This window comes from Musca autumnalis, unplaced genomic scaffold (genome assembly GCF_047663935.1).
Source record: "Musca autumnalis isolate F117 unplaced genomic scaffold, ASM4766393v1 scaffold_5, whole genome shotgun sequence".
Lineage (NCBI taxonomy): Eukaryota > Metazoa > Arthropoda > Insecta > Diptera > Muscidae > Musca > Musca autumnalis.
This window is the reverse complement of record NW_027412088.1, coordinates 113095859-113119082: the sequence shown is the minus strand read 5'-3', so window position 1 is coordinate 113119082 and position 23224 is coordinate 113095859. Positions and strand designations below refer to the sequence as shown.

General features: G+C 34.8%; 2 protein-coding genes across 10 annotated transcripts in view; both read right to left on the bottom strand.

The window, feature by feature from the left end:
- The window catches only part of Trpm (transient receptor potential cation channel, subfamily M), a 403692-nt gene extending 399753 nt beyond the window's left edge, over positions 1-3939 (bottom strand). For 5 of the 9 annotated variants that reach the window (XM_073992979.1, XM_073992998.1, XM_073992972.1 and 2 more), the window contains exon 1: positions 3662-3939. The gene's annotated coding sequence lies outside the window, so the exon portion shown is untranslated. The remainder of the gene's footprint in view (positions 1-3661) is intronic. The other 4 variants (XM_073992980.1, XM_073992986.1, XM_073992982.1 and 1 more) reach the window with 1 other exon arrangement.
- Positions 3940-11850: 7911 nt separating this feature from the next.
- LOC141386730 (DNA repair protein complementing XP-C cells homolog) lies at positions 11851-12850 on the bottom strand. The gene is made up of 2 exons (XM_073955651.1): positions 12812-12850; positions 11851-12615 (listed from the first exon to the last, which is right to left on the bottom strand). The coding sequence occupies exons 1-2, from the start codon at positions 12848-12850 to the stop codon at positions 11851-11853; spliced, it is 804 nt and encodes a 267-aa protein (XP_073811752.1).
- Positions 12851-23224: the final 10374 nt, after the last annotated feature.

The following is a 23224-nucleotide window of genomic DNA, read 5'->3' as shown; positions in this document are numbered from 1 at the left end:
ATCACAGTTTTAATGAAAGAAACTGAAGTGAATACCTTTCACTGTGACTCACTGTATGTAACAAGTTACAGTCACTACAGTAGACTAATACTGTAAAAGGCTTCACATCGAGGGGTCCTGTAGCCAATCTGAGAACCCGCAATACATATTTTATAGAGGCCACATTATAAGGTGCTTATATACCCGCAATTATCTGTAGGCATGTTTTATACCAATATCAAATGCTAGGTACCAAATTTCAGTCATTTAGGTATGATAATGTGGCAAAAATCTTTGAAATGTCGAGAATCGGCAGGGACCGTTCTATGAAAACCTGGTCCTATACCGAAAATTCTTTGCAGGAATGCTGTAAATCCCCCACGAAAACTAAATACAAAATATCGGTTAGACAATGTGAAAAACCTTGAAAATACCGGAAATCCGGAAGTACCGTTCTATTAGGGGTACATCAAAGCGTGGTGCTATACCAACAAGTTTCTGGGGGAAAGTTTTGTAGCCTCAAAAAAGACTAAATATCAAATTTCAGACATTCCGATAAGATAATGTGGCTAAAACCTTCAAAATACCAAATGTCGGAAGGTACCCAAAACCGGTTCTGTAGGGGCTATATCAATGCGTTGACTTACACTGACACATTTCTGGGGAAAAGTTTTGCGGCGCAAAGAAAGACCGAATATCAAACCTTCAAAATACCGAAAATCGGGAGATACCGTTCCATTGGGGCTATATCAAAACGTGGACCTATATAAACAGTCTTTGGTGGAAATGTCTTTTAGCCTCTGGAAACACTAAATACCACATTGCAATCAATTCGGTGGTCAAATGGGATTAATACTTTCAAAATACCTTAAAACGTCGATACGTCTCGGGTCAGATCGTGTGAGGGCTACACCAAAACGTGCACCTATATAGCCCCACCAAAAGTTCTATTGATCTACAATATATTTCACGAAAATTGTATCCAAGTACTCCAATCCGGGCCCTTAGGGACTGCTAAGGAATAGGCCACATGCTAAGGAATAGGTGGATAAGCTACGGGCTACTTGACGTAACAATAAAGGTCAAAGCGAACGCCGCAGTGGGGATCATATCCCCACTCCTATGGGTCACTACCATAAATAGCCTATTAAGGACTCTAACCGATGAGGAATTTGACCCAGTCTGCTATGCAGACGACGTTATTATACTTCTGAGGGGTAAGAATCCAAATTTGCTATGCAGAAGAGCTGAATCAGACCTAAAACTCGCGTACAACTGGGCTAGACGAAGAGGTCTTAACGTAAACCCGGAAAAACGGAAATATGTCTTTTCACTAGGAAAACAAAACTGGAACACTTTGAAAACCCAATTTTCCTAAACAAGTCAATCAGTATTTCCAATAAAGTTAAATATCTGGGGGTAATCCTGGATAAGAAACTGGAAGGGAATTAGCAGCAGTAAACATAGAGAACGCAAAGCCACTGAACGCGTCTCACAAAATTAATTGTGCACATAACAGCATATGCAGGGCATGCGGAGAAGATGACAAAACACTGGAACATTTTTCAGGTAATGGTAAACGACCTAAAACAATTAAGAAGTTTTGTTAAGGGCACAGAATTCCTTAAATAAAATCCAGGCCTACTTCTGGCTTAAGTGTATGCCCACCAGGGCATGTGGCGATTACTGGCCCCTCTTTTCAACCTAACCTAACCTATACCAATCTGTTCAAACGCAATTGTTTTCATTTTTATACCCTACACCACTATGTGGGGAGGATTATTATAAGTTGGTTTTAGCCAAAAAGTTTGTAACGCATCGAAATAATGGTCGTAGACCCATACCTATATATATCAAAATGAATGTCTCGACTAGCTGAGTCGATCTGGATATGTGTGTCCGTCCGTCTGTCCATCTAAACCTTGTAATCACGCTACAGGTCGCAATTTTGATCGGATCGTCACGAAATTTTGGATGTTGATGGGGGTCCCGGAGCGGAAGAAGCCTATTGATTTTGGTGATGGTCGGATAATATTCAGAGGTCGGAAAGGGCAAAAAACTTAGGTGGATAAAAAGACAACGTTTTGTTCCAAAGCGAATATCTCAGCTTCTACATGGGGTATACCAAAAGCAAAACCTGACAATGAAAGTAGAAAATATCACTTTTCTAATTATGTAAAGTAGGTGCTCGTAGGTGATCAAACAACGAAGTTATCACAATAGTAGCAAATAAAACCCCAATTTTCATTTTTGCGATGTTAATTATATTGACGAATATCACAGCTTTGGTTGGAAACTTTCCAAAAGCAAAGCATGACTATGAAAGTAGAAGATCCCATCTATACAATGATGCAAACTAGGTCGGCGTAGGTAACCAAATAACGGAGATATCGTAATAGTCGGTAATACATCCCATTTTTCTATTTTTTTTTTTGGAAATCACGCAACAGGTCGCAATTTTGATCGGATAGTGACGCAAATTTGAAGGTTAATGGGGGTCTCACAGATGAAGAAGCCTATTGATTTTGGTGATGGTCGGATAAAATTTAGGGGTCGGAATGGGCAAACACTTAATTGGAGAAAAGTCAACATTTTATTTCAAAGCCAATAATTGACATTACATTTCTTTCAAAAAATTTCTACAGAAGTCTTCTGGCAACTGCAAAACAAAATCCTAAGTTACTCCCATCTTACAATTGTTTCGATCAGAAAATTTTGCTAAAATCTTCAAAATTCTTAAAATAGTGTAATTCCTTTGTAAAACGTGGACATATTTCACAATTTTTATAGGAGAAGTTTTCGGGCTACTGGGAATGGGGGCTATACCAATTTTTAATGGAGAAGTTCTTTGACCACTAAGAACCCCAAATGCAAGTTATAAGTATTAGGCCAGAAAATGCATCTACATATAAACTACACATTACTAATATCCTCAATTTTTGGTAGATAAGTTTTTTGTTACCACTGAGAACCCTGAATGCCCAATTGCCGACAATTTAGGGCGGCAATTTAGAAAAAGATCTAAACGTGGACCTATATCCACAACTTTTATTGAAGAAGCTTTTTGAACATTGTGAACCCCAACTACCAGTGGAGAAGTTTTCTGACTACTAGGAATCGGGCGTACCGTTGTTTGGGGGCTATACAAAATCGAGGACCTACTTTAGATGGAGAAGTGTATTGGCCTTAGTGTTCCCAGTGGTCAAGACACTTCTCCACCAAAATTTACAGCTAATTTGGTCAGAAAATATTTTTTTTAGATATTTCCACTGTTAAAGAAGAAGACCGCAGAGCTTATACAAAAAGAAAATTATTCCTGGTGATATCCTCCTACACAGGGAGTTATAAAAACTGTATTTTGAAATAATCAAGAGGAAGTATTAGTATTTAGACTGTCTCACGGTTTCATTGTGTCGATTTATATTTCTACGCTTAGAGTAAAGTCGAAAACATTTGCTTTACAATTGAAGTGATACGTTTTAGTGTCTTTAATGGACACTTTTCCTTTCAAACTTCGATGACATTTCCACACAAATTTATTTTGATTTACATTTTCATAAGTAATCTTTGAACACCAATATTTATTTATGCCTTATTTTTTGCTGAAATCGTATAATTAAAATTTATTCATTTGACCTATTTCGATCATAATCACGATGACAAGTCATTTTTAAGCTATTACCACTGTCGTAAAAGGATTAAAAAGTGTTAATGTAAGCACAATCAGCTTATCATTTTCAAGAACAATTATTGGCAACAAAACGTTTTAATTTATTCAACGATTTTTCACTTTAACGTTTACTTTAGCCACCTCAACTTGAAAACTTATTCCTTGTTACTGTGAAATATCTTTAAAGGACTTCAACATTACTTTACAACACATTATATGCGAATCAATATCACTTCCTACTATCAGTATTTCCCGATCCGTGTTGACAGCACAAAAGTCCGCAAAGAACTGATTTCGGTTTCTTGTAGTACTTTCACTATCGATGAGAATGTTTTTTTTTTTGTCTGATGGGAATTTTGGAAGCTCTCACGAATTTATGGAGACATGCGCTCAACGCACCGACCTTCTCCCTCCTTTTTGGAGATACTATAAACAAAAGCAACAATGTGCTTTCTTGTCTAAAATGTGCCAATGTGAACAAATGTTTGTTTGTCCTTTTTCACCCCACCCGTTGCTGTTGCTCAAAACCAAACCAACATGGGCTGTCGGAGGTTAGGCAAAAACAAAGAAAGGAAAAGTGAAAATGTGCATTTCCGTACAGGTATCCTTGAGACTTGAATGCGGTAGCCTTAGTATCGCCCATACTTGTGTACATGTGTGTGTGTGTGAGTGCCACAATTAGTATAGACGGATGTTCTCATTTCCGTTTGCACCCATTTTGGCGTACGGAAGCAGCCAAAGTGAAAAGTAATATATGGTAATGGCTTTCCATATCAGTGATGTCCTTAATTCCGATAAAGTTTCGTTTGTGTTGCTTCAAACTACTCAACAACCAGCAAACGAACACCAATACCAAACCGCCACATGATTTTCAAAAGCACGTGCATTTGTTTTACTCTCTGCGTTTCGTACTCTCGCCGTGGTATATTTGTCTGTGGACAAAGGAATTCAATGGATTTGGACTGTTTTTGTCGTGGCATGCTGGTGAGGCGATAACGAAAACTCAACAAATAATCCATGACCTAACACAACCGGAACATTTTCTGCGGCCATTGTTTTATGTTTGGCGTTCTAAACACGATAACGCTGGCCAAATGTAATTTTGGAACACATTCCAGATGGCAAATGTTTGGCATTTCTCCTATATACAAGATACTATGTACATACATATGTATGTATGTATGTACATAAGTGTGTATATTTTTGGAATGTTGGATGGCTTTTTAAACAAGTTACACTTTTTGCCAAGAAATCTGTAAAACTGATGTGGAGCATGTGAAGGAAAGTGTTTACTTCACCAAACGACGACTGTATTTAGTCCTTGTCGGTCTTTGATGTTATGCTAGTGACGTCACTGTTGACGACACATATCATAGAGTGAACACCAGGCAGACATGCTAAAATTGATCGAAAGTGCGACGCGTTCAAAAAAAAAAAAAATAACAAGGTCGAACGACCAACATCACAGCACGATGGAGGTTTCACACAAACGGAATGAACTCAGCAAGGATATGAAAAAAGTTATTTCGCATAATTTCCAATTAGCCGAGTTTAACTAATGAACGACGAACACACAGCTATTCAAACGAGGTGTAGCTGTAATTATAGAGAGGAACTTTGAAAGGCAAAGTCAAATGATTAACACACAAGATGGCATTGCCAGGATTGAATAGGTGACGATTTAAATGTGTCGCGAAAAGTGTCAAAGAAATGCAAGGACATCTTTAAAGTAGACACACATACATTGCCATTGACACACACGCACTTGGGTTGTGTGGATTTTTTTTTTTTTTTTTTTTTGGAAGCACAAGTATGTGTGTGGGTGTGGTTTTCAAGGCATTGATCCACAAATATCCCAGAAGGGACATGGGAGACTTCTCTCATGTCAATGTGTGCACTAGGGTTATGACTTTTTGACCCATTTTATCAAAAATGATATCCTGCACGCAGAAAAATATATGTTAGAAACGTGTATGGATCCAAACAAATATGTGTTTGGGACTGGTTGCAAACAAAAGTTTATTTGTTTGGGTACCAACATATTTAGTATGCTAGAGCATATTTTTTATGGGTGGAGAGAGGATTTTTGCCAAAGAGCGTGACAACAGAGCCCTCGCATATTTTATAATAAAGAACTGTGTGTATTAGGGTTATGACTTTTTGACATTTTTTCTCAAAAATGATTTCTTGTAGTGAGAATGAATGAACTTTTGCCTATTAATGCCTAAAATATCATTCATTTCATTTTATAATAAAAAATGATCCGCACAAACTACATTGAAAAAAAAAATTATAAGGCAAAAATAAAAAAAAATAAATTTTTTTTTTTAAATTTTTTTCCTGTTGCTCGAATTAATGTCCTTTTGCTATTACTGTCTAAAATAACTTGTATTCCATTTAAATTTTAAAAAAGGTCCCGCACAAACCACTTTTAATTTTTATACCCTACACCACTATGTGGGGAGGGTATTATAAGTTGGTTTTGCCCAAAAAGTTTGTAACGCATCGAAATAATGGTCGTAGACCCATACTTATATATACCAAAATGAATGTCTCGACGAGCTGAGTCGATCTGGCTATGTGTGTCCGTCCGTCCGTCTGTCCGTCTGTCCATCTAAACCTTGTAATCACGCTACAGGTCGCAATTTTGATCGGATCGTCACGAAATTTTGCATGTTGATGGGGGTCCCGGAGGGGAAGAAGCCTATTGATTTTGGTGATGGTCGGATAATATTTAGGGGTCGGAAAGGGCAAAAAACTTAGGTGGATAAAAAGACAACGTTTTTTTCCAAAGCGAATATCTCAGCTTCTATAAAGGGTATACCAAAAGCAAAACCTGACAATGAAAGTAGAAAATATCACCTTTCTAACGGTGTAAAGTAGGTTCTCGTGGGTGATCCAACAACGAAGATATCACAATAGTAGCAAATAAAACACCAATTTTAATTTTTGCGATTTTAATTATATTGACGAATATCGCAGCTTAAGTTGTAAACTTTTCAAAAGCAAAGCCTGACTATGACAGTAGAAGATCCCGTCTTTACAATGGTGCAAACTAGGTCGGCGTAAGTAATCAAATGACGGAGATATCCCAATAGTCGTTAATACATCCCATTTATCCATTTTTTTGGAAATCACGCCACAGGTCGCGATTTTGATCGGATCGTCACGAAAATTTGAGGCTTAATGGGGGTCTCACAGATGAAGAAGCCTATTGATTTTGGTGATGGTCCGATAATATTTAGGGGTCGGAATGGGCAAACACTTATTTGGAGAAAAGTCAACATTTTATTTCAAAGCCAATATCTCTGTTTCTTTAAGAGGTGTATCAAAAGCAAAACTAGGCAAGGAAAGTAGAAAATATCACCTTTACAACGATGTGAAGTATGTTGTCGTAGGTGGTCAAATAGCATAGATATGGCAATAGTCGATAATGCATCCCATTTTCCGATTTTTTTGTAATCACGCTACAGGTCGCAATTTTGATCGGATCGTCACGAAATTTTGGGGGTTAATGGGGGTCCCACAGAGGAAGAAGCCTACTGATTTTAATGATGGTCGGATAATATTCAGGGGTCGGAATGGGCAAAAGCTTATTTGGAGAAAAGGTCTACGTTTTATTTCAAAGCCAATATCTCTGTTTCTTTAAGAGGTATATCAAAAGCAAAACCTGGCAAGGAATGTAGAAAATATCGTCTTTACAACGATGTAAAATGTTTGTAATCACGCTACAGGTCGCAATTTTGATCGAATCGTCACGAATTTTTTGGGAGTGGATGCGGGTCCCACAGAGGAAGAAGCCAATCTAGTTTGGTGATGGTCGGATAATATTCAGGAGTCGGAATAAGCGAAAAGCTTATGTGGAGGAAAGTCAACGTTTTTTTCTTATGCGAATATCTCCGCTTCTGGTTGGAGTATTCCAAAAGGAATACCCGTCAATGGAAGAAGAAAAGATCTCGTTTATATTGATGCAAAGTATGTTGGCGTAAGTGAGCAAACCGAGATATTGCAAAATTCAGTAATAAACCCAATTTTTCCATTTTTTGTAATCACGCTACAAGTTGGAATTTTGATTGGATAGTGACAAAATTTTGGAGGTAGATGGGGGCCCCACAGAGGAAGAAGCCTATTGATTTTGTTGATAGTCGGATAATATTTAGGGGTCAGAATGGGGAAAAACTCATTTGGAGATAAATTCAAAGTTTTATTCTTTGTGAATATATCGTCTTCTAGTAGTGGTGTTCCAACGGCAAAACCTGTCAATGGAAGAAGAAAATATTACCTTTACATTGGTGTAAAGCAGGTTGGCGAAGGTGGTCAAACAAGGGAGATACCACAATAGTCGGTAATGCATCCAATTCTTCCATTTTTTGCAATCAAGCTACAGGTCGTAATTTTGATCGGATGGTCACGAAATTTTGGTTACTTATGGGGGTCCCAGAGAGAAAGAGGCATTTTATTTTTGGTGGTAGTCGGATTATCCCGACTATATCCTTTGCTCACTTGTTATGATATATGAAATAAAGGTATATATAATAAAATGATATAAATGATATATATGTTATAACACGATGATAAAATTAGTGAGAAACAAACGGTTATGTCATTTTGGTTATATCGTGTACCCCTATACCTTGTTTTCAATTAAATATCTGCTTACAGTGATTTCAAAAACTTGTCAAAAGTCTTGAAAAATAAAAACTTTATTTATTAATTAATTTATTTATTTATTTATTTATTTATTTATTTATTTATTTATTTATTTATTTATTTATTTATTTATTTATTTATTTATTTATTTATTTATTTATTTATTTATTTATTTATTTATTTATTTATTTATTTATTTATTTATTTATTTATTTATTTATTTATTTATTTATTTATTTATTTATTTATTTATTTATTTATTTATTTATTTATTTATTTATTTATTTATTTATTTATTTATTTATTTATTTATTTATTTATTTATTTATTTATTTATTTATTTATTTATTTATTTATTTATTTATTTATTTATTTATTTATTTATTTATTTATTTATTTATTTATTTATTTATTTATTTATTTATTTATTTATTTATTTATTTATTTATTTATTTATTTATTTATTTATTTATTTATTTATTTATTTATTTATTTATTTATTTATTTATTTATTTATTTATTTATTTATTTATTTATTTATTTATTTATTTATTTATTTATTTATTTATTTATTTATTTATTTATTTATTTATTTATTTATTTATTTGTATTTATTTATTTATTTATTTATTTATTTATTTATATTTTAAAAATACTACACACAGAAAAATGTCCCCTGTAACATATGTCCCAAACATATTTTGCAGCAAACATATATTTGTTTGCAAGCAGTCCCAAACATAATATATGTTTGGGTCATGCAAACAAATATATGTTTGGGTGCAAACAAATGATATGTTTGGGTGCAAACAAATACAAACTCAAAAGCCAAAAAAGAAAACAAACACATGCACCAGTGGAGCATGGAAGCGTAAATGTCAATGTGAAACACATTGAAATGTATGCTCACTTTCTACCTATAATATCTAATTTTGTAACGTCATTTTCTTAACAAAGTATTTTACATAGATATATATTTTGTTCTGGGACTTATAGTGAAAATTTGTGTAGAATATTTCTTCTTTTAACAACTTTCGTCTAAAACTAAATTTCATGTTAAATTCATGGATCAACCCGAAAAAAGAACAAAACTAATTTATTCCAAAAATATTTGGGTGTTTTGTTGGCAACATTGATGTATATATTTTCTTGATATATATTGTAAATATATATTTCATTTATTCGGCGACTTATATTGAAATTTGATGGAGAATATTTTTGTATTTGACGTCTTCTATCTAGAATGAAGTTTTGTGGGACAAAACTGAATAAACTCAGATAAAGTATAACATTAACCCTAAAACGTGATTTTGCTTTTGGCAGATTCCTGGCGTTTAGGTACGATTTAGAGTTTTGGTGTATTCGGGGACCTATAGTAAAATTCTATGACAAATAATGTAGAATATTTGATCTGATACGATCTCATTTTGAAGGACTATTTAAACGTTTTTGAAAAAATGGACCAAAAAGACCCCTTTATTGACTCGCATGAGGGTTAATTTTTTTCATAAAAAGATACCCCGCATTGTTTTCAGTAATATTGCCAAAGACACTTTATACCTAAAATGCAAGGATTCCAAGGAATCTGATGTAGAATATTTCAAAACCTGTATAAATGGCCGGAAATTGCCACGCCTATTTAGGTTACTTCCCGACGTAAACTTTCAAAACGCCGATACACGTGTCTTCTTTTTTTCGGTCCTCTTTCATAATCTGTACGGGGTTTCTTGTAATTTTAAAAAAAGTTCGATTTTGTTGTACAGTGTAATTAATACCATTTTTTTCTTTTCCTCTTCGCTTGCTACGTTGGTTAACAACAACAAAGCACAGCATTCCGGAGCTGCGAGAGCCCTGTTGTTACTCTCTTTGACAAAAATCCTCTCCACCCATAAAAAATATGTTCTAACATAAAAAATATGTTGGTACCCAAATATATTAAATTGAGATATGTTACAAAATGTTGCAAACATATATTTGTTTGGATCCAAACCTATTTCTAATATATATTCAAAATAATTTTCCTCCAAAGCTTATTTTTAGTTATATATCTGCTTATAGTGATTTCAAAAGTTTGTCAAAAAAGCTCATATAGACAAATTGTTATCTAATCTTAGGTAAAACCTCACCAAAATATGATACAGTGATACGAGGTTATAGAAAGTCATAACCCTAGTGTGCACCCCGATTCATAATAGCTCAATGATAGCTCAATGAGTCCAAATGGCTTGTCTTAAGATATCACAATACACTGAACGGTATTTTGCCGCCGTTGAAAATTGTATGTTACCATTGCACCACGGTGACAACAAAACGGTATATAAATAATACCAATTGATGATAGGAAGATACATATGTATATAGCCACCATGTATGCTTTAGGCCACTGTTAGAAGGTGATAACCGGCTGACGAATGACGTGACTTGGCAACACGTCATATTCTCATCTGCATCAATAGACTACCCGGCATCATAACCTCTGCACGCCATACTTTCCTTAACCATGGGAAAGTCAACTGGCAAGCATTCAGAGAATTCACCAACCAACATTTCAAAATTCACAAACCACGGCACGGTAGTTTACAATCCCATGGCAGCGGATTTTTCGTACCGGATTGAAACGAAACTAAAAGTGTTTCGACCAGCAGCTCCCAACCCAGCATCATATGCTGATACAACAACCAACGCTTTAGAGATGACTTTCTGAGACATCATCACTGCTGCAGCTGCTTGCCATATTCCTGCTGGTCAAAAACCTAAAAAAGAAAGGATTAGCGAATGAGCGAGATGAGATTCGCCGTACGAACCCTAGCGACCCCAGAGTCAGAGAATTGACATTGGAAGTCAATAGATTAGTCGGGGAACACAAGCAGAAAAATTTGCTAGGGCATCTGAACTGCTGCAACATTGGAACCGGTAGTAGTAAATTGTAGGCAGCGGTTAAGGCGTTATCGAAACTAGATACAAAGAATGTTCGGAATAGAGTTGTGCCAAATGAACTATATGGAACTATCTATTTCACAACGCAGTTCTAATGGCTCTCATAATTTGTACGAACAAACTGCGTATACTTAATATCACACGTTCGATTTTATGACGTTACTCATACGTTTTTGGAACTAGTATCAATGGGTGATGTTGCAGATGTTATCCGGGGCGCAAAATCATCCAAAGCGATTGGACCTGAAGCAATTTCAATTGTGATACTAAAACAGCTGGATGATCCAAAAGACAAGTATCCCGCAAGCAAGGATGTCAGCAAAGGTGAATCATACGGGCCGATCTGTCACCAGTAGCAAAGATCTTAACTCCTCCCCATCACCAGAGTGTGTTATCCCGTTGTGGATAATCAACACGGGTTCCGGAAGGAGCATAGTATCATAACAATGATGATAACAACAGTAAGTCTATAGCCAACAAACCATCACAAATCAATATACAAGGTGTCACTACTTGCGTTTCCTACCTGCGACTTCCTCAAAATCCGAATCGTCGGTATCACCGCTTGCAACCACGGTTGGGGCTGGCCTGGTTTGGTGTCTAATCGACTTGCGTTAAGATTTGGTTTTATTTAACTTTGAAGGCTCTTTTGCATGACGATCCCTGCCACTCTTCATCCTAGCATCCTCCTCTTCTTCATCATCGTCCTCCACCGATTCTTCGTTGTGAGATCGATGTTGTTTTTCGCCCAATGCAAGTAGTGAGTACACATCCATGGTGTCAATTTGTGAACCCAACGATTTTTTTGATGGTGTACCAGTTTTTTTGGCCGCAGCATCCTCGGCGGCCTGTTTAGCCAATGACTCTTTTACTCTTTCCAGACTATTGGCATTTTGAAGTAAGTCACTAAAATCAAATGCTTTTGTGTCTTCAGTTTTATGATAATTTCCGGAATCATTATTTTCATCTTCAGATTCGGAATCGGACAAATTGCCCAAACCAGCGTTACAGTCAAAGTTAGGCACCGGAGACACAGAAGGCTTGCACTCATTTGCTTTGTCCACATTGAAGAAACTCGATTCGATGTCAATTTCATTTGGATCAACCAAATAATTGTCGATGCTACCATCGCTAGTGGAACCGTCATCCTCATTATCGTTACGTTGTTTTCGATTACTTTCATTGGGCGTTTTGGCGTTTTTTGAGTTCGTGCGTGAAGTTGACGCCGAAGGAGAATTTTTACCTTCACTGCTTGGTGGCAGTGGCCTATACTTAATGTAGAGTTTGGCACGTAACGAAAGACCGGGTCGCTTCTTCGATGTTCCTTGTTTTGTTGCGCTGCGTGCTTTAGATGGTTCCCGCTCGCCAAATTGGGTGGTCTGCTAGTGGAGACAATTATGGGGAGATGGTCTGATCCAAGGCAAATGACGGGTTGCCAGGTAACGTCATTTGTCAGACCAGGTGACGCGATGGTTATGTCTGGCGAGCTGTGACACTCTCCTCTAATTCTGGTAGGGGCGTTCTCATTGACCGTGCAAAACGTAGAGCTGTCAATCTGCTCAGCCAGCGCTGTACCTCTTTTGTCGTTTCCGAGGGTCGTATGCCACATCTCATGATGCGCATTAAAGTCCCCCAGGACCAGACGATTATGACCTTCCAAAAGCGGGCTAATGTTAGGCACGTAATCTAAGATACAGCTATTTCTCGGCGGGATGTATACGTTCAGCAACTCTATCTCGGCAGTTCCACACCTGACTGCTACCCCCATACATTCCATGTACGGGTCATTAGAGACAGGTTCAAGCAGTAGGAAAGCTAATCCCCCACCTCCACTTCTGGTGCGATCCTTCCTTAGCACGTTGTAACCATCGCAACGTTGTGAGCTACAGTTGTTGTTGAGCATGGTTTCTTGCACCGCAGCGACCTTGATATTCCTTGCATTTATATGGACTGTGCACATTTTGGACCAAATCGATTGCTTCCTTCGAGAGTTTTCGTTCACATGACATTAGATGCACATCCTCTTGTGGTTGAGCACAGTAACAGATACATATAGCATACCTAGAATATGTTAATAATTTGTAATTTAATGTACACACGAAATCGCTTAAGACGACATTGTTTATAACGTAATGTCGTTATCCAAAAGACGATTTGAATCGGAATACCCTAAGGATGCGTGATGTCTCTGTTTATCTGTTTCACCCATTTCGTCGTAATTGGTGTTCGATTTTTCGAATAGTAAACAAAAATTTATGGGTGGAAAAGGTAAAATTTTAAGCAAGTTTTATTATGTATATTAAGTATTCTCTGTCAGCAAATAAAAAAAAAATATTCCCTTGAAAACTTCCCCTCCTCCTCGATGGTAGCGGTGCATTTTCTAAACCTATATTTTTGGATACTTTTTAAAATTAATTTTAAAAAAATTAAAAAAGCATGAAATTTAAAGAGTAATCATGGTCAATTATTGCCAATACACAAAACCGTTTCACAAAATATAAAGAAGGTGATTTAGATGCACAAGCAGGACTTTACATACATATGTGCAAAGTTGGCTGTTCGAAATCGTCATAAATGTCAAAACGTGGAAATTTCAGCCATTTCTGTAGGGCTATAATCCTGAAAACCTCTAAAATCGGGAGGTACCGTTCTAGTTTGGCTACATAAAACATGGACCAGTACTGACAAATTTCTGGATAGAAGTTTAGTAGGCCCAAAGAGGACTAAATATGTATTAAATTACTTCGGTTTCTATATGATAATGTAGCTAAAACCCTGAGAAATTTAGCGGTACCGTTCCGTGAGGGGTAATCCAAAACGTGAACCAGCACTGACACATTTCCGGGGGAAAGTTTTGTAGTCCCAAAGAAGACTCAATACTATTCTTTAATCATTTTTTCGTTCACTCTGGTCCATACTTTGCACATCGTAAATTTTCTACGCGACATAAATCGTCCAAACATACTTTTATGAATTTCATCTATGCCTTCTTGAATAAAACCGTTTTCAATGATTAAACAAAAAAATATATTTAAAGCTAGCACAACACATTTTGACTTCATAAACAATTAAAAGGCGGTCCGATACACTGTGGTCCCACTTATATGGAAAGGAGTGCCAAAAATAGTTCTAATCGAGGTACCGCCTCGAAATTTTAAACATAGATTTACAAAGAGGAAAGGTGATAGAAAAAAATTTGAGTAGATGTAGGTCCAAATTTGATTTCTGGTATTTTGATGAGTTAAGACACATTTTCCAATTGATTTGGTTGAAATTTCGCATTTTGAGTTCTCAGTGAACAAAATACATCCTTGCAGGAGTCTCCCAAATACTCCCAACATTAGTAAAACTCAACATAAATTTATAGTACTGATCATGGCACAATTACCCAGGTAGTGGCATCGTAAAATTTTGAATATGTTATGTCAAAACTTTCTTTATGTTGTTGGGGAAATTACAACAAAAATAATTTTTTTATAAAGGGATTTGACTTTTCATATTCGATCAGCTGGTGTGATACCACTACCTGGTAGTTCTGCCATGGTACTGATTTTAAAAGTACTAGAAAAATTTATTTAAAAGGAATTTAGAAACATTGTGGCGTTTTTTGGGATAGCGTTTGCAATTTTGTTTTTTCAAAATAGTCTGGCTTAATTCCATTGTTGTTGTTTTAATATTTTAAAACAACTAGTTTATTAGTGGAAAAGATTTGGTATTGTTCGACAAGGGGTAAGGCAGGGAATACTATAGTTTCGATTCTCGCTACAGAATCTCATCAGTTCCCTTGTTTTTTGTTTGTGGATATTCTCCACCGAAGTTATTTTTCAATAACTTCTTCAACAAAAAACTTGTTATATTGTGGCGTTTTTTGGGATAGCGTTTGCAATTTTGTTTTTTCAAAATAGTCTGGATTAATCCCATTGTTTTACATTACATTGAAATTTAGATAAAAAAGGACCACATGTTCAAGGAACTGTATATAAACAAGTTATTAGAAATATTAAAACTTTTGAGTTGGGAATTAAAGAGTGGCCAATAGACTTCCTTTTTATCAACAAAAAAGTTTACATAAAATGTTTATATATAAAATACCGTTATATTGATTGAAGCAATATCATATTATACATTACTCACGAATTTCGCTTCTTTCATGGAGTGTATCTAAAAATTGCAACTTCCTCCATTTGGTACATGAAACAGACATCCCTTTCGAATAAAATTATGCAAAAATTACATCCGACAAAATCCGATTCTTTAAGACGCAACCACATTTTGATAAACAGTGTGTACGAAAAATACAAGTTACCTGATTTTGTCTCAGTTTACCAATTCACTTTATTTGACTGCTCCTGTTATTTTATTAATACGTTGTCTAAAAAACTTAAAAAGGCTTGAATCTGAAATAATTTTGCCGATAGTAATTACCACTATGAATCGAAATAGAAAACCGTTATTATAAACATGACTATAGTTTCATTTAATTTATTTCAAATTCAAACAAACTATGTGGCAACTCTAGACACTTTATTAAAGAAGGAATATTAAAAACAAAAGTACCTTTATATAGGGACTACATCTAAATCTGAACAAAGTTTTGTTTAAATCTGCAAAATTGAACAGGGACCTTAGAAAATATCGCATTTTAAATTTGGATATTAAATTAAAATTGACTGAGTTATAGCAAAATCGGAGAATGATATATACGGACTATATCAAAATCTAAACCGATTTTTGTTAAAATCGATAAAACTGATCAATGACCTAAGAAAACATCGCATATTAATTTTTAAGGATATTTAATTAAAATTGACCAATTTATTGCAAAATCAGGGAAACATATATATAGGGGCTATATCCAAATCTGAACCGATTTTTATCAAAATCGGTGCAATTGATTAGGGACCTAAGAAAATGTCAGATATTTAATTTGAAGGCTATTCTTTTAAAATTGACCGAGTAATAGCAATATCGGGGAAAGATATATATGGGGACTATATCCAAATCTGAACCGATATAAACCAAAGTTGGTATTTTTCATCCCTATGCCCTCATAAGTACTTGTACAAAAATTCATCATCCTAGGTCAACTCCTTTTATTTTTGTCCACGTTTACAAGGAAGCGGCACCACTGTGCGCCGTTCGGACTCGGCGATAAACAGTAGGTCCCATATCATTGAGCTAATATGAATCGGGGTGCACTCATTGATACGAGAGAAGTCTCCCTTGTCCCGTATGGGATGTTTGTGGAACAATTATATATATGGTAACATGGGGCGCCTTCGCCACGTTTTTTTCAAAATGTTCTCATATCGACATCATTAAAGTTTTTCCAAATATAATTTTTGGTAAGAATATTAGCATGTCTTGACTAGAGGTTTTGATATATAAATGATTGAAATTTTGTTTTTAAAATAATATTTTTGAGAATTTACAAAATGTCTAAAAGTGGCGAAGCCTCCCCACCCATGGGGTAGCTTCGCCATCGACATAGGACATATATCAACGGACTCTAAAACTGGCATTTACCATACTTCCTCCCCAAATATCAACATTATGCATAAAAGGAACATGTTTTCTATTTAATAATCAAAAATGATTCTAAAATTTACAAAAAGAAACATATTCCAGCCGTTAATTGAAGTAGGTACCTTGAATTTAGACATAAAAATGAAATTTTTGCCAAATTAGATAGGTTTAGCACAATATTTGATTTCAACTTCATATTTTAGCGTGGTATATCAATAGCATAAACAATTTAAATTAAACCTGACATATTTCTCACATTAACCCACAACACCCCTATCATGGCGTAGCCGCCCCACCCCCTACATAGTTCATAATATGAATATATTGACATTTATAATTACTTTTATCATGCAAATTATTTGGATTTATATTCTTCAGTAGTTGTCTATTAACGGTATAAAATATAATAAAAGGTATAAAAGATATCACAAAATATACCTACCAAGAATATTTTTCGCAATACCCCAAAAACATGAAACCGCGTGCATCAGCAATCATATATCTGATAGAAATGCCAATTTTTGGGAGATGAAAGATCTTCGTTAAACTCACAATTTTCCCTTTAACGGCATTTCTGTAGCAGTTATAATTATCAAGAAAATCGGTGCTGGCGAAGGCGCCCCAGTGGCGAAGCCGCCCCATGTTACCATATATATATATATATATATATATATATATATATATATACCCGCCCCGTTCCGTCCGTTTAAATTTTACTGATCGCTACCAATATCATGATTTCATCCCGGCGAAGGGAATTATCAAGTGGATTTTCAGCTTTTGTAAAATTTTGCAACACTCTCAGTTCGTTTTGAAAAACATTACTCTCTTTAATAGAGAGTAATCAAAAGGTTAAGCCATTGGGGGAATACTCCAGCACAGGGATGCCAACTATTCCGAGGTAAAAATCGCTACAGCCACATACGCACCATAGGTCTGTAGTGATTTTTACCTTAAAACAGTTGACATTCCTGCTTAAACAGTGGTTTTTGTACGTCAAAAATCACCACAAGTAGCGGGAAAACCACCAACTTGGCACCCCTGCAATCAATGAGATTGAATCTTTAAACAATAAACAAAACAAACAAAAAACAGCGGATGGCATGCGCAGGAGAATTTTAAACAAAATTCCAACAACAATCATTCACAGGCAACTGATGGTGATGTTATTTCAACTTATAGAATTCGATGAATTCTTAGTTGATATGTGCTGGCATGTTGCAAAATATTTTGTTTTGGTGTTTTTTTGGGAAAGCCGAAAATTGAGTGTCATTCTCATTAACTTGAGAATACTCGATATTTAAAGAGTTCGGGTTTTCACTAAAAAATCATCACTTCAAAAACTGAAAAGCCAATTGATAATTCCCTTCGCTGGGATGAAATCATGATATTGGTAGCGATCAGTAAAATTTTGCAACACTGTCAGTTCGTTTTGAAGAACATTACTCTCTGTTATATAGAGTAATAATTAGACAGAGGAATCCTATGCAAATGCATATATGATCAGGATGGTCGTAGAGAAAATCTGATTAAACAGAAACTCGTTTTATCAAAAAATAAAACGAATTAGGCCCAGAAATTTTTGCATATTTTGCATATTGTGCATATTTTGACATATTTCTACATTTTTGCATAAAATGAGCATATGCAAAACCATATGCAAAAATATATTCAAGGATTTGTGGTCTAAAAATCCCACCGATATGGCTAAAATGTGGTATTAAGTTTTCGTTAAGGGTATGAAACTTTACACCTGAAATTTGTCCGCATGGGTCCACGTCTTCATATAGCCCCAATAGAACGGTACCTCCCGATTTTCGGTATTTTGAAAGTTGTAGCATCAATATCCCACCGAAATGATTGAAATTTGGTATTTACTCTTCGTTGGGGGTATAAACCTTTCCACATTAAATTTCTCGGTATATGTTCACGTCTTCATATAACCCCCATAAAACGGTACCTTCGGATTTCTGGTATTTTAAAGGTTGTCGCCTCACTGTCCCTCCGAAATGGCTGATATTTGTTATTAAGTCTTGGCAGGGGGTTTAAAACATTCCACCTGAAATTTCTCGATATGGGTCCACGTCTTCATTCAGCCCCTATAGAACGGTACCTCCGGTTTTTTGGTATTTTGAAGGTTGTGGCCTCAATATCCCTCCAAAATGACTGAAATTTGGTATTTACTCTTCGTTGGGGTATAAACCTTTCCACATGAAATTTCTCGGTATATGTTCACGTCTTCATATAACCCCCATAGAACGGTGCCTCCGGATTTCTGGTATTTTGAAGGTTGTGACCTCAATATCCCTCCGAAATGGCTAAAATTTGGTATTAAGTGTTCCTTGGGGGTATAAAAAATTCCACCTGAAATTTCTCGATATGGGTCAACGTCTTCACTTAGGCCCCATATAACGATACCTCCGGATTTCTGGTATTTTGAAGGTTGTGGCCTCAATATCGCTCCAAAATGGCTAAAATTTGGTATTAAGTCTTCCTTGGGGGTATAAAACTTTCCACCTGAAATTTGTCGGTATAGGTCCACGTCTTCATATAGACCCCATAGAACGGTAACTCAGGATTTCTCGTATTTAGAAGATTGTGGCCTCAATATCCCTCCGAAATGGGTGAAATTTGGTATTATGTCTTCCTTAGGGGTATAAAACTTTCCACCTGAAATTTTTCTTTATAGGTCCACGTCTTCATATAGCCCCCATAGTACGGTACCTCCCGATTTCCGGTATTTTGAAGGTTATGACCTCAATATCCCGCCAAAATGGCTGAAATTTGGTATTAAGTCTTCCTTAGGGGTAAACAACTTTCCACCTAAAATTTGTCGGTTTAGGTTCAGCTTGACCAAAAATCATGAAAATTAAAAATGTTATGTATCGTTACGTAAAGCTATTTTAAAGGGTTTTTGATGACTTTATTCACTAGGGGCACTAAAAACCTTCTGGACTAGGCAACACGTAGTGTCGGCAGGCGTCATTTGACATTTTTTAGAAAGTTTGTCAGTTTTTAGCCTCAGTTTGACATACGACCATGAGTTGTGTTGTTGAGGCTATTAGCATAAGTTTTAAAACTATCGTCACTAATATGGATTTTGGAAATCCTTTTGGTGAAAGAACTTCCATGCAAAAAGTGCGAATATGTCGAATAGATATATACAGTGTTTGGAGGATGTAAACAGTTTGACCCGAACATAACGCCGTTTCTTCTTTAAAGTGCATATATTACACACTAATTTCAGTGCCATTAAAAAAGTTTTGTATTGTTGTTAGAAAATAATATTCTTTAATTGCTTAAAAACACCAAAGCTTTACTATTTTACCAGAAGCGATAGAGTCAATGAAAGCCAACTAAACATTCAGAAAGTTACATTAAAAAAATATCAGGAGCTGGGTGATGCAATCTACGACTCATAGACTGCGAATCCAACTCGTAGTACTGTTTGAGGCTTCACAAAAACATGATCGAAAAAGATGTTTTTGGGTATTTTTAAGTAATAACTGCTAACTTTTTACAATAAAATTATTTGATTTTTCGTTGCACTCAGTCGCTTTTTAAAATGATTTATTTGAGATATTTCATTGTTTTATATTCATTATATTTCAATTTCATTAAGACTACACGGTGTGCCTTAAACAAATTTAACTGAAAGGTGCTTACACCTGGAAAGTTTTTGCAGATTCTGAAACTACAATGCTCATAGATGAGAAATATCAAGAAACAAAAAAAATCGCCGGAGGGATTTTCGAATAAATCGCGATTTAAGTTCACATTTTAGGGGTTCTTTATGTTTTCACGATTTTGCTTGGAAACCGCGAATCCCATGTAAATGGGCCTAAGGAAAATGTTGTTACTGTGAAAATTCTCCACAAGATTGCTCTTATTGATATTTTTGTAGGCTTTACCGTTTTTGAGATATAGAAGTTCAAATTGAGACAATGCACTGGCCGTATCGCCTCCTTATAAAACAATGTCATGCTCAGTGCGCCTTATCTAACTTTTGATGAAAACCGTTTACAAATGGAAAGATTTCGAGGATTCTGAAACAGCAATGTTCATAGATAAGAAAAATAAAGAAAACGGAAAAAATCGCCGGAGGGATTTTTAAATAAATCGCGATCAATATTCACAATTTTAGGGTTTTTTAGGTTTTCACGATTTTGCTTGGAAACCGCAAGTCGTATCGAAATGAGTGTAAAGAAAATGTTGTAGCCGTGACTATCGAACTATTATCAAACTATTGTTTTTTCAAACAAAAATTTTCTACAAAAAAACATGACTTTGTTAGTAATTTGAAAGAAACTAGACAAACAGGCCATAAATATTAATTAGAAGTTACCACAACTATTTTAAATACTCTTTTCCAAATGGCCCTGAGGTCTCAAATCAGTGAAAAATCCTCGCTTAATAGATTTTAACTTCTCCCATATCCTCAAAATGCATGCTTTCGAATCAATTTTTAAATTAATCGAAAAATCAATTCAAAATACATTCCATGGAATGTATATTTATTCACTACAAAGAACTAATGCAAAATGTGTGCTTAAGAAGCAAATTAGACAGTATCCTCACTGCACCATGCCGTTGTAAAAATCAAGACTTCTTTCACGTAAAAAGATGTAGTCGGAAATCACTTGCACTCATGATTCAACTACTTCCTTGGCTACAAACATTTTGCTGGGTATGACTAAAAATGTGACTTCGATGAAAGCGCAAAAGTTTTGCACTTTTGTACAGACGATATCTGAAAGATTAGACTGATATAGTCCATTTTGGAAGTGGACATAATTTTGGAAGTCAAACTAGTTGGTCGGCGTAAAATTTAGAGCTTTTGGACTGATCCTGATATAACCATTGACTCACCCACGAAAAATACAATATCGCTGTAAACAAGACCTCAAGTAAATCGATCTATATTCAAACCAGTAGGTCTCGAAAAAATCGAATTGGACTTTGCTCAAGGTTTTAGAGAAATAGTTTGAAGTCTGGCAGGGGAAGTGTCCAAAATATTGCGAGATCCAAATTTTGGACAAAATCTGTAGATTTGTTCGAGAGTTACAATGGTTTGGGAAATTGCAGTCATGACATTGTTTTATAAGGAGACGATACAGTCAGTGAATTATCGCAATTTGAATTTCTATATCTCAAAAACAGTAAAACATAGGAAAATATCATAAGAGAACAAGAATTTTTACTGCTACAACATTTTCTTTAGTTCCATTTGGATAGGGCTTGCGGTTTTCAGCAAAACGGTCAAAACCCGAAATACCTTAAAAATGCGTTTTTTTATTTTTTTTCTATGAGCCAGGCGTAAACTTCATTCGTTTAAAGTTGTTTCAAGAGCACCGTGATATACAATACAAATAACAGCAGATTTTAATACAATACCAAATAACCAAAGTTTGAGCATTAATTTCGTTTACGGTTGTTTTCAGCTACAAATAGTGATAGGAAAAAATTCAGATGGGCATGCTATTTATAGCAGATATTATTTATTTATTTATTTATTTATTTATTTATTTATTTATTTATTTATTTATTTATTTATTTATTTATTTATTTATTTATTTATTTATTTATTTATTTATTTATTTATTTATTTATTTATTTATTTATTTATTTATTTATTTATTTATTTATTTATTTATTTATTTATTTATTTATTTATTTATTTATTTATTTATTTATTTATTTATTTATTTATTTATTTATTTATTTATTTATTTATTTATTTATTTATTTATTTATTTATTTATTTATTTATTTATTTATTTATTTATTTATTTATTTATTTATTTATTTATTTATTTATTTATTTATTTATTTATTTATTTATTATTCATACATAGTAATGCAAAACTTTACTTTCACTTTATGATTCACATCAATAACTTTTTCTCCATTATTTTCTACCACTATTTAGCAATAAGTTAATATAAAATTGGAATACAAAATATTGATTAAGGCAGTAAATCAATTTTCTAATTGGTTTTCGAGATATACTCCACGGAAAACCCTTGATATGTCGAACATATTGTCCAATAGACACTTCATTTTATGTACTTCTAATCCGCACGATAATGAATTTGTAATCCTTTTGAATACGAATTCCAAAACACAGGCATGGCATAAGGAAGGAATTCAGTTTTACTGGAAGTTTCTCTCAAAGAGCGTATTCAAACAAAAAATTTTAAATATTTCTTCAGATAGCTTGTTGATAAAGTACATTTTCAGTACAGAACCTTCAGAACAATATCAGTTTTCATTTGAAATTTCAAAAACAAAAATTATTCTAGAGAAAAAATCTCAATAATTTGTTAAAATAGCTCAAAAAATTTTGCCGGGTCAAACCAAATAGGGGGCCCCCCGTGCCCCCGTGCCCCTGCGTACGATTCTCGCCTGTATCGTTGGACCTCCTCCTATAGAACGTGAACGTTTTGATATGCCTGCGTGTGT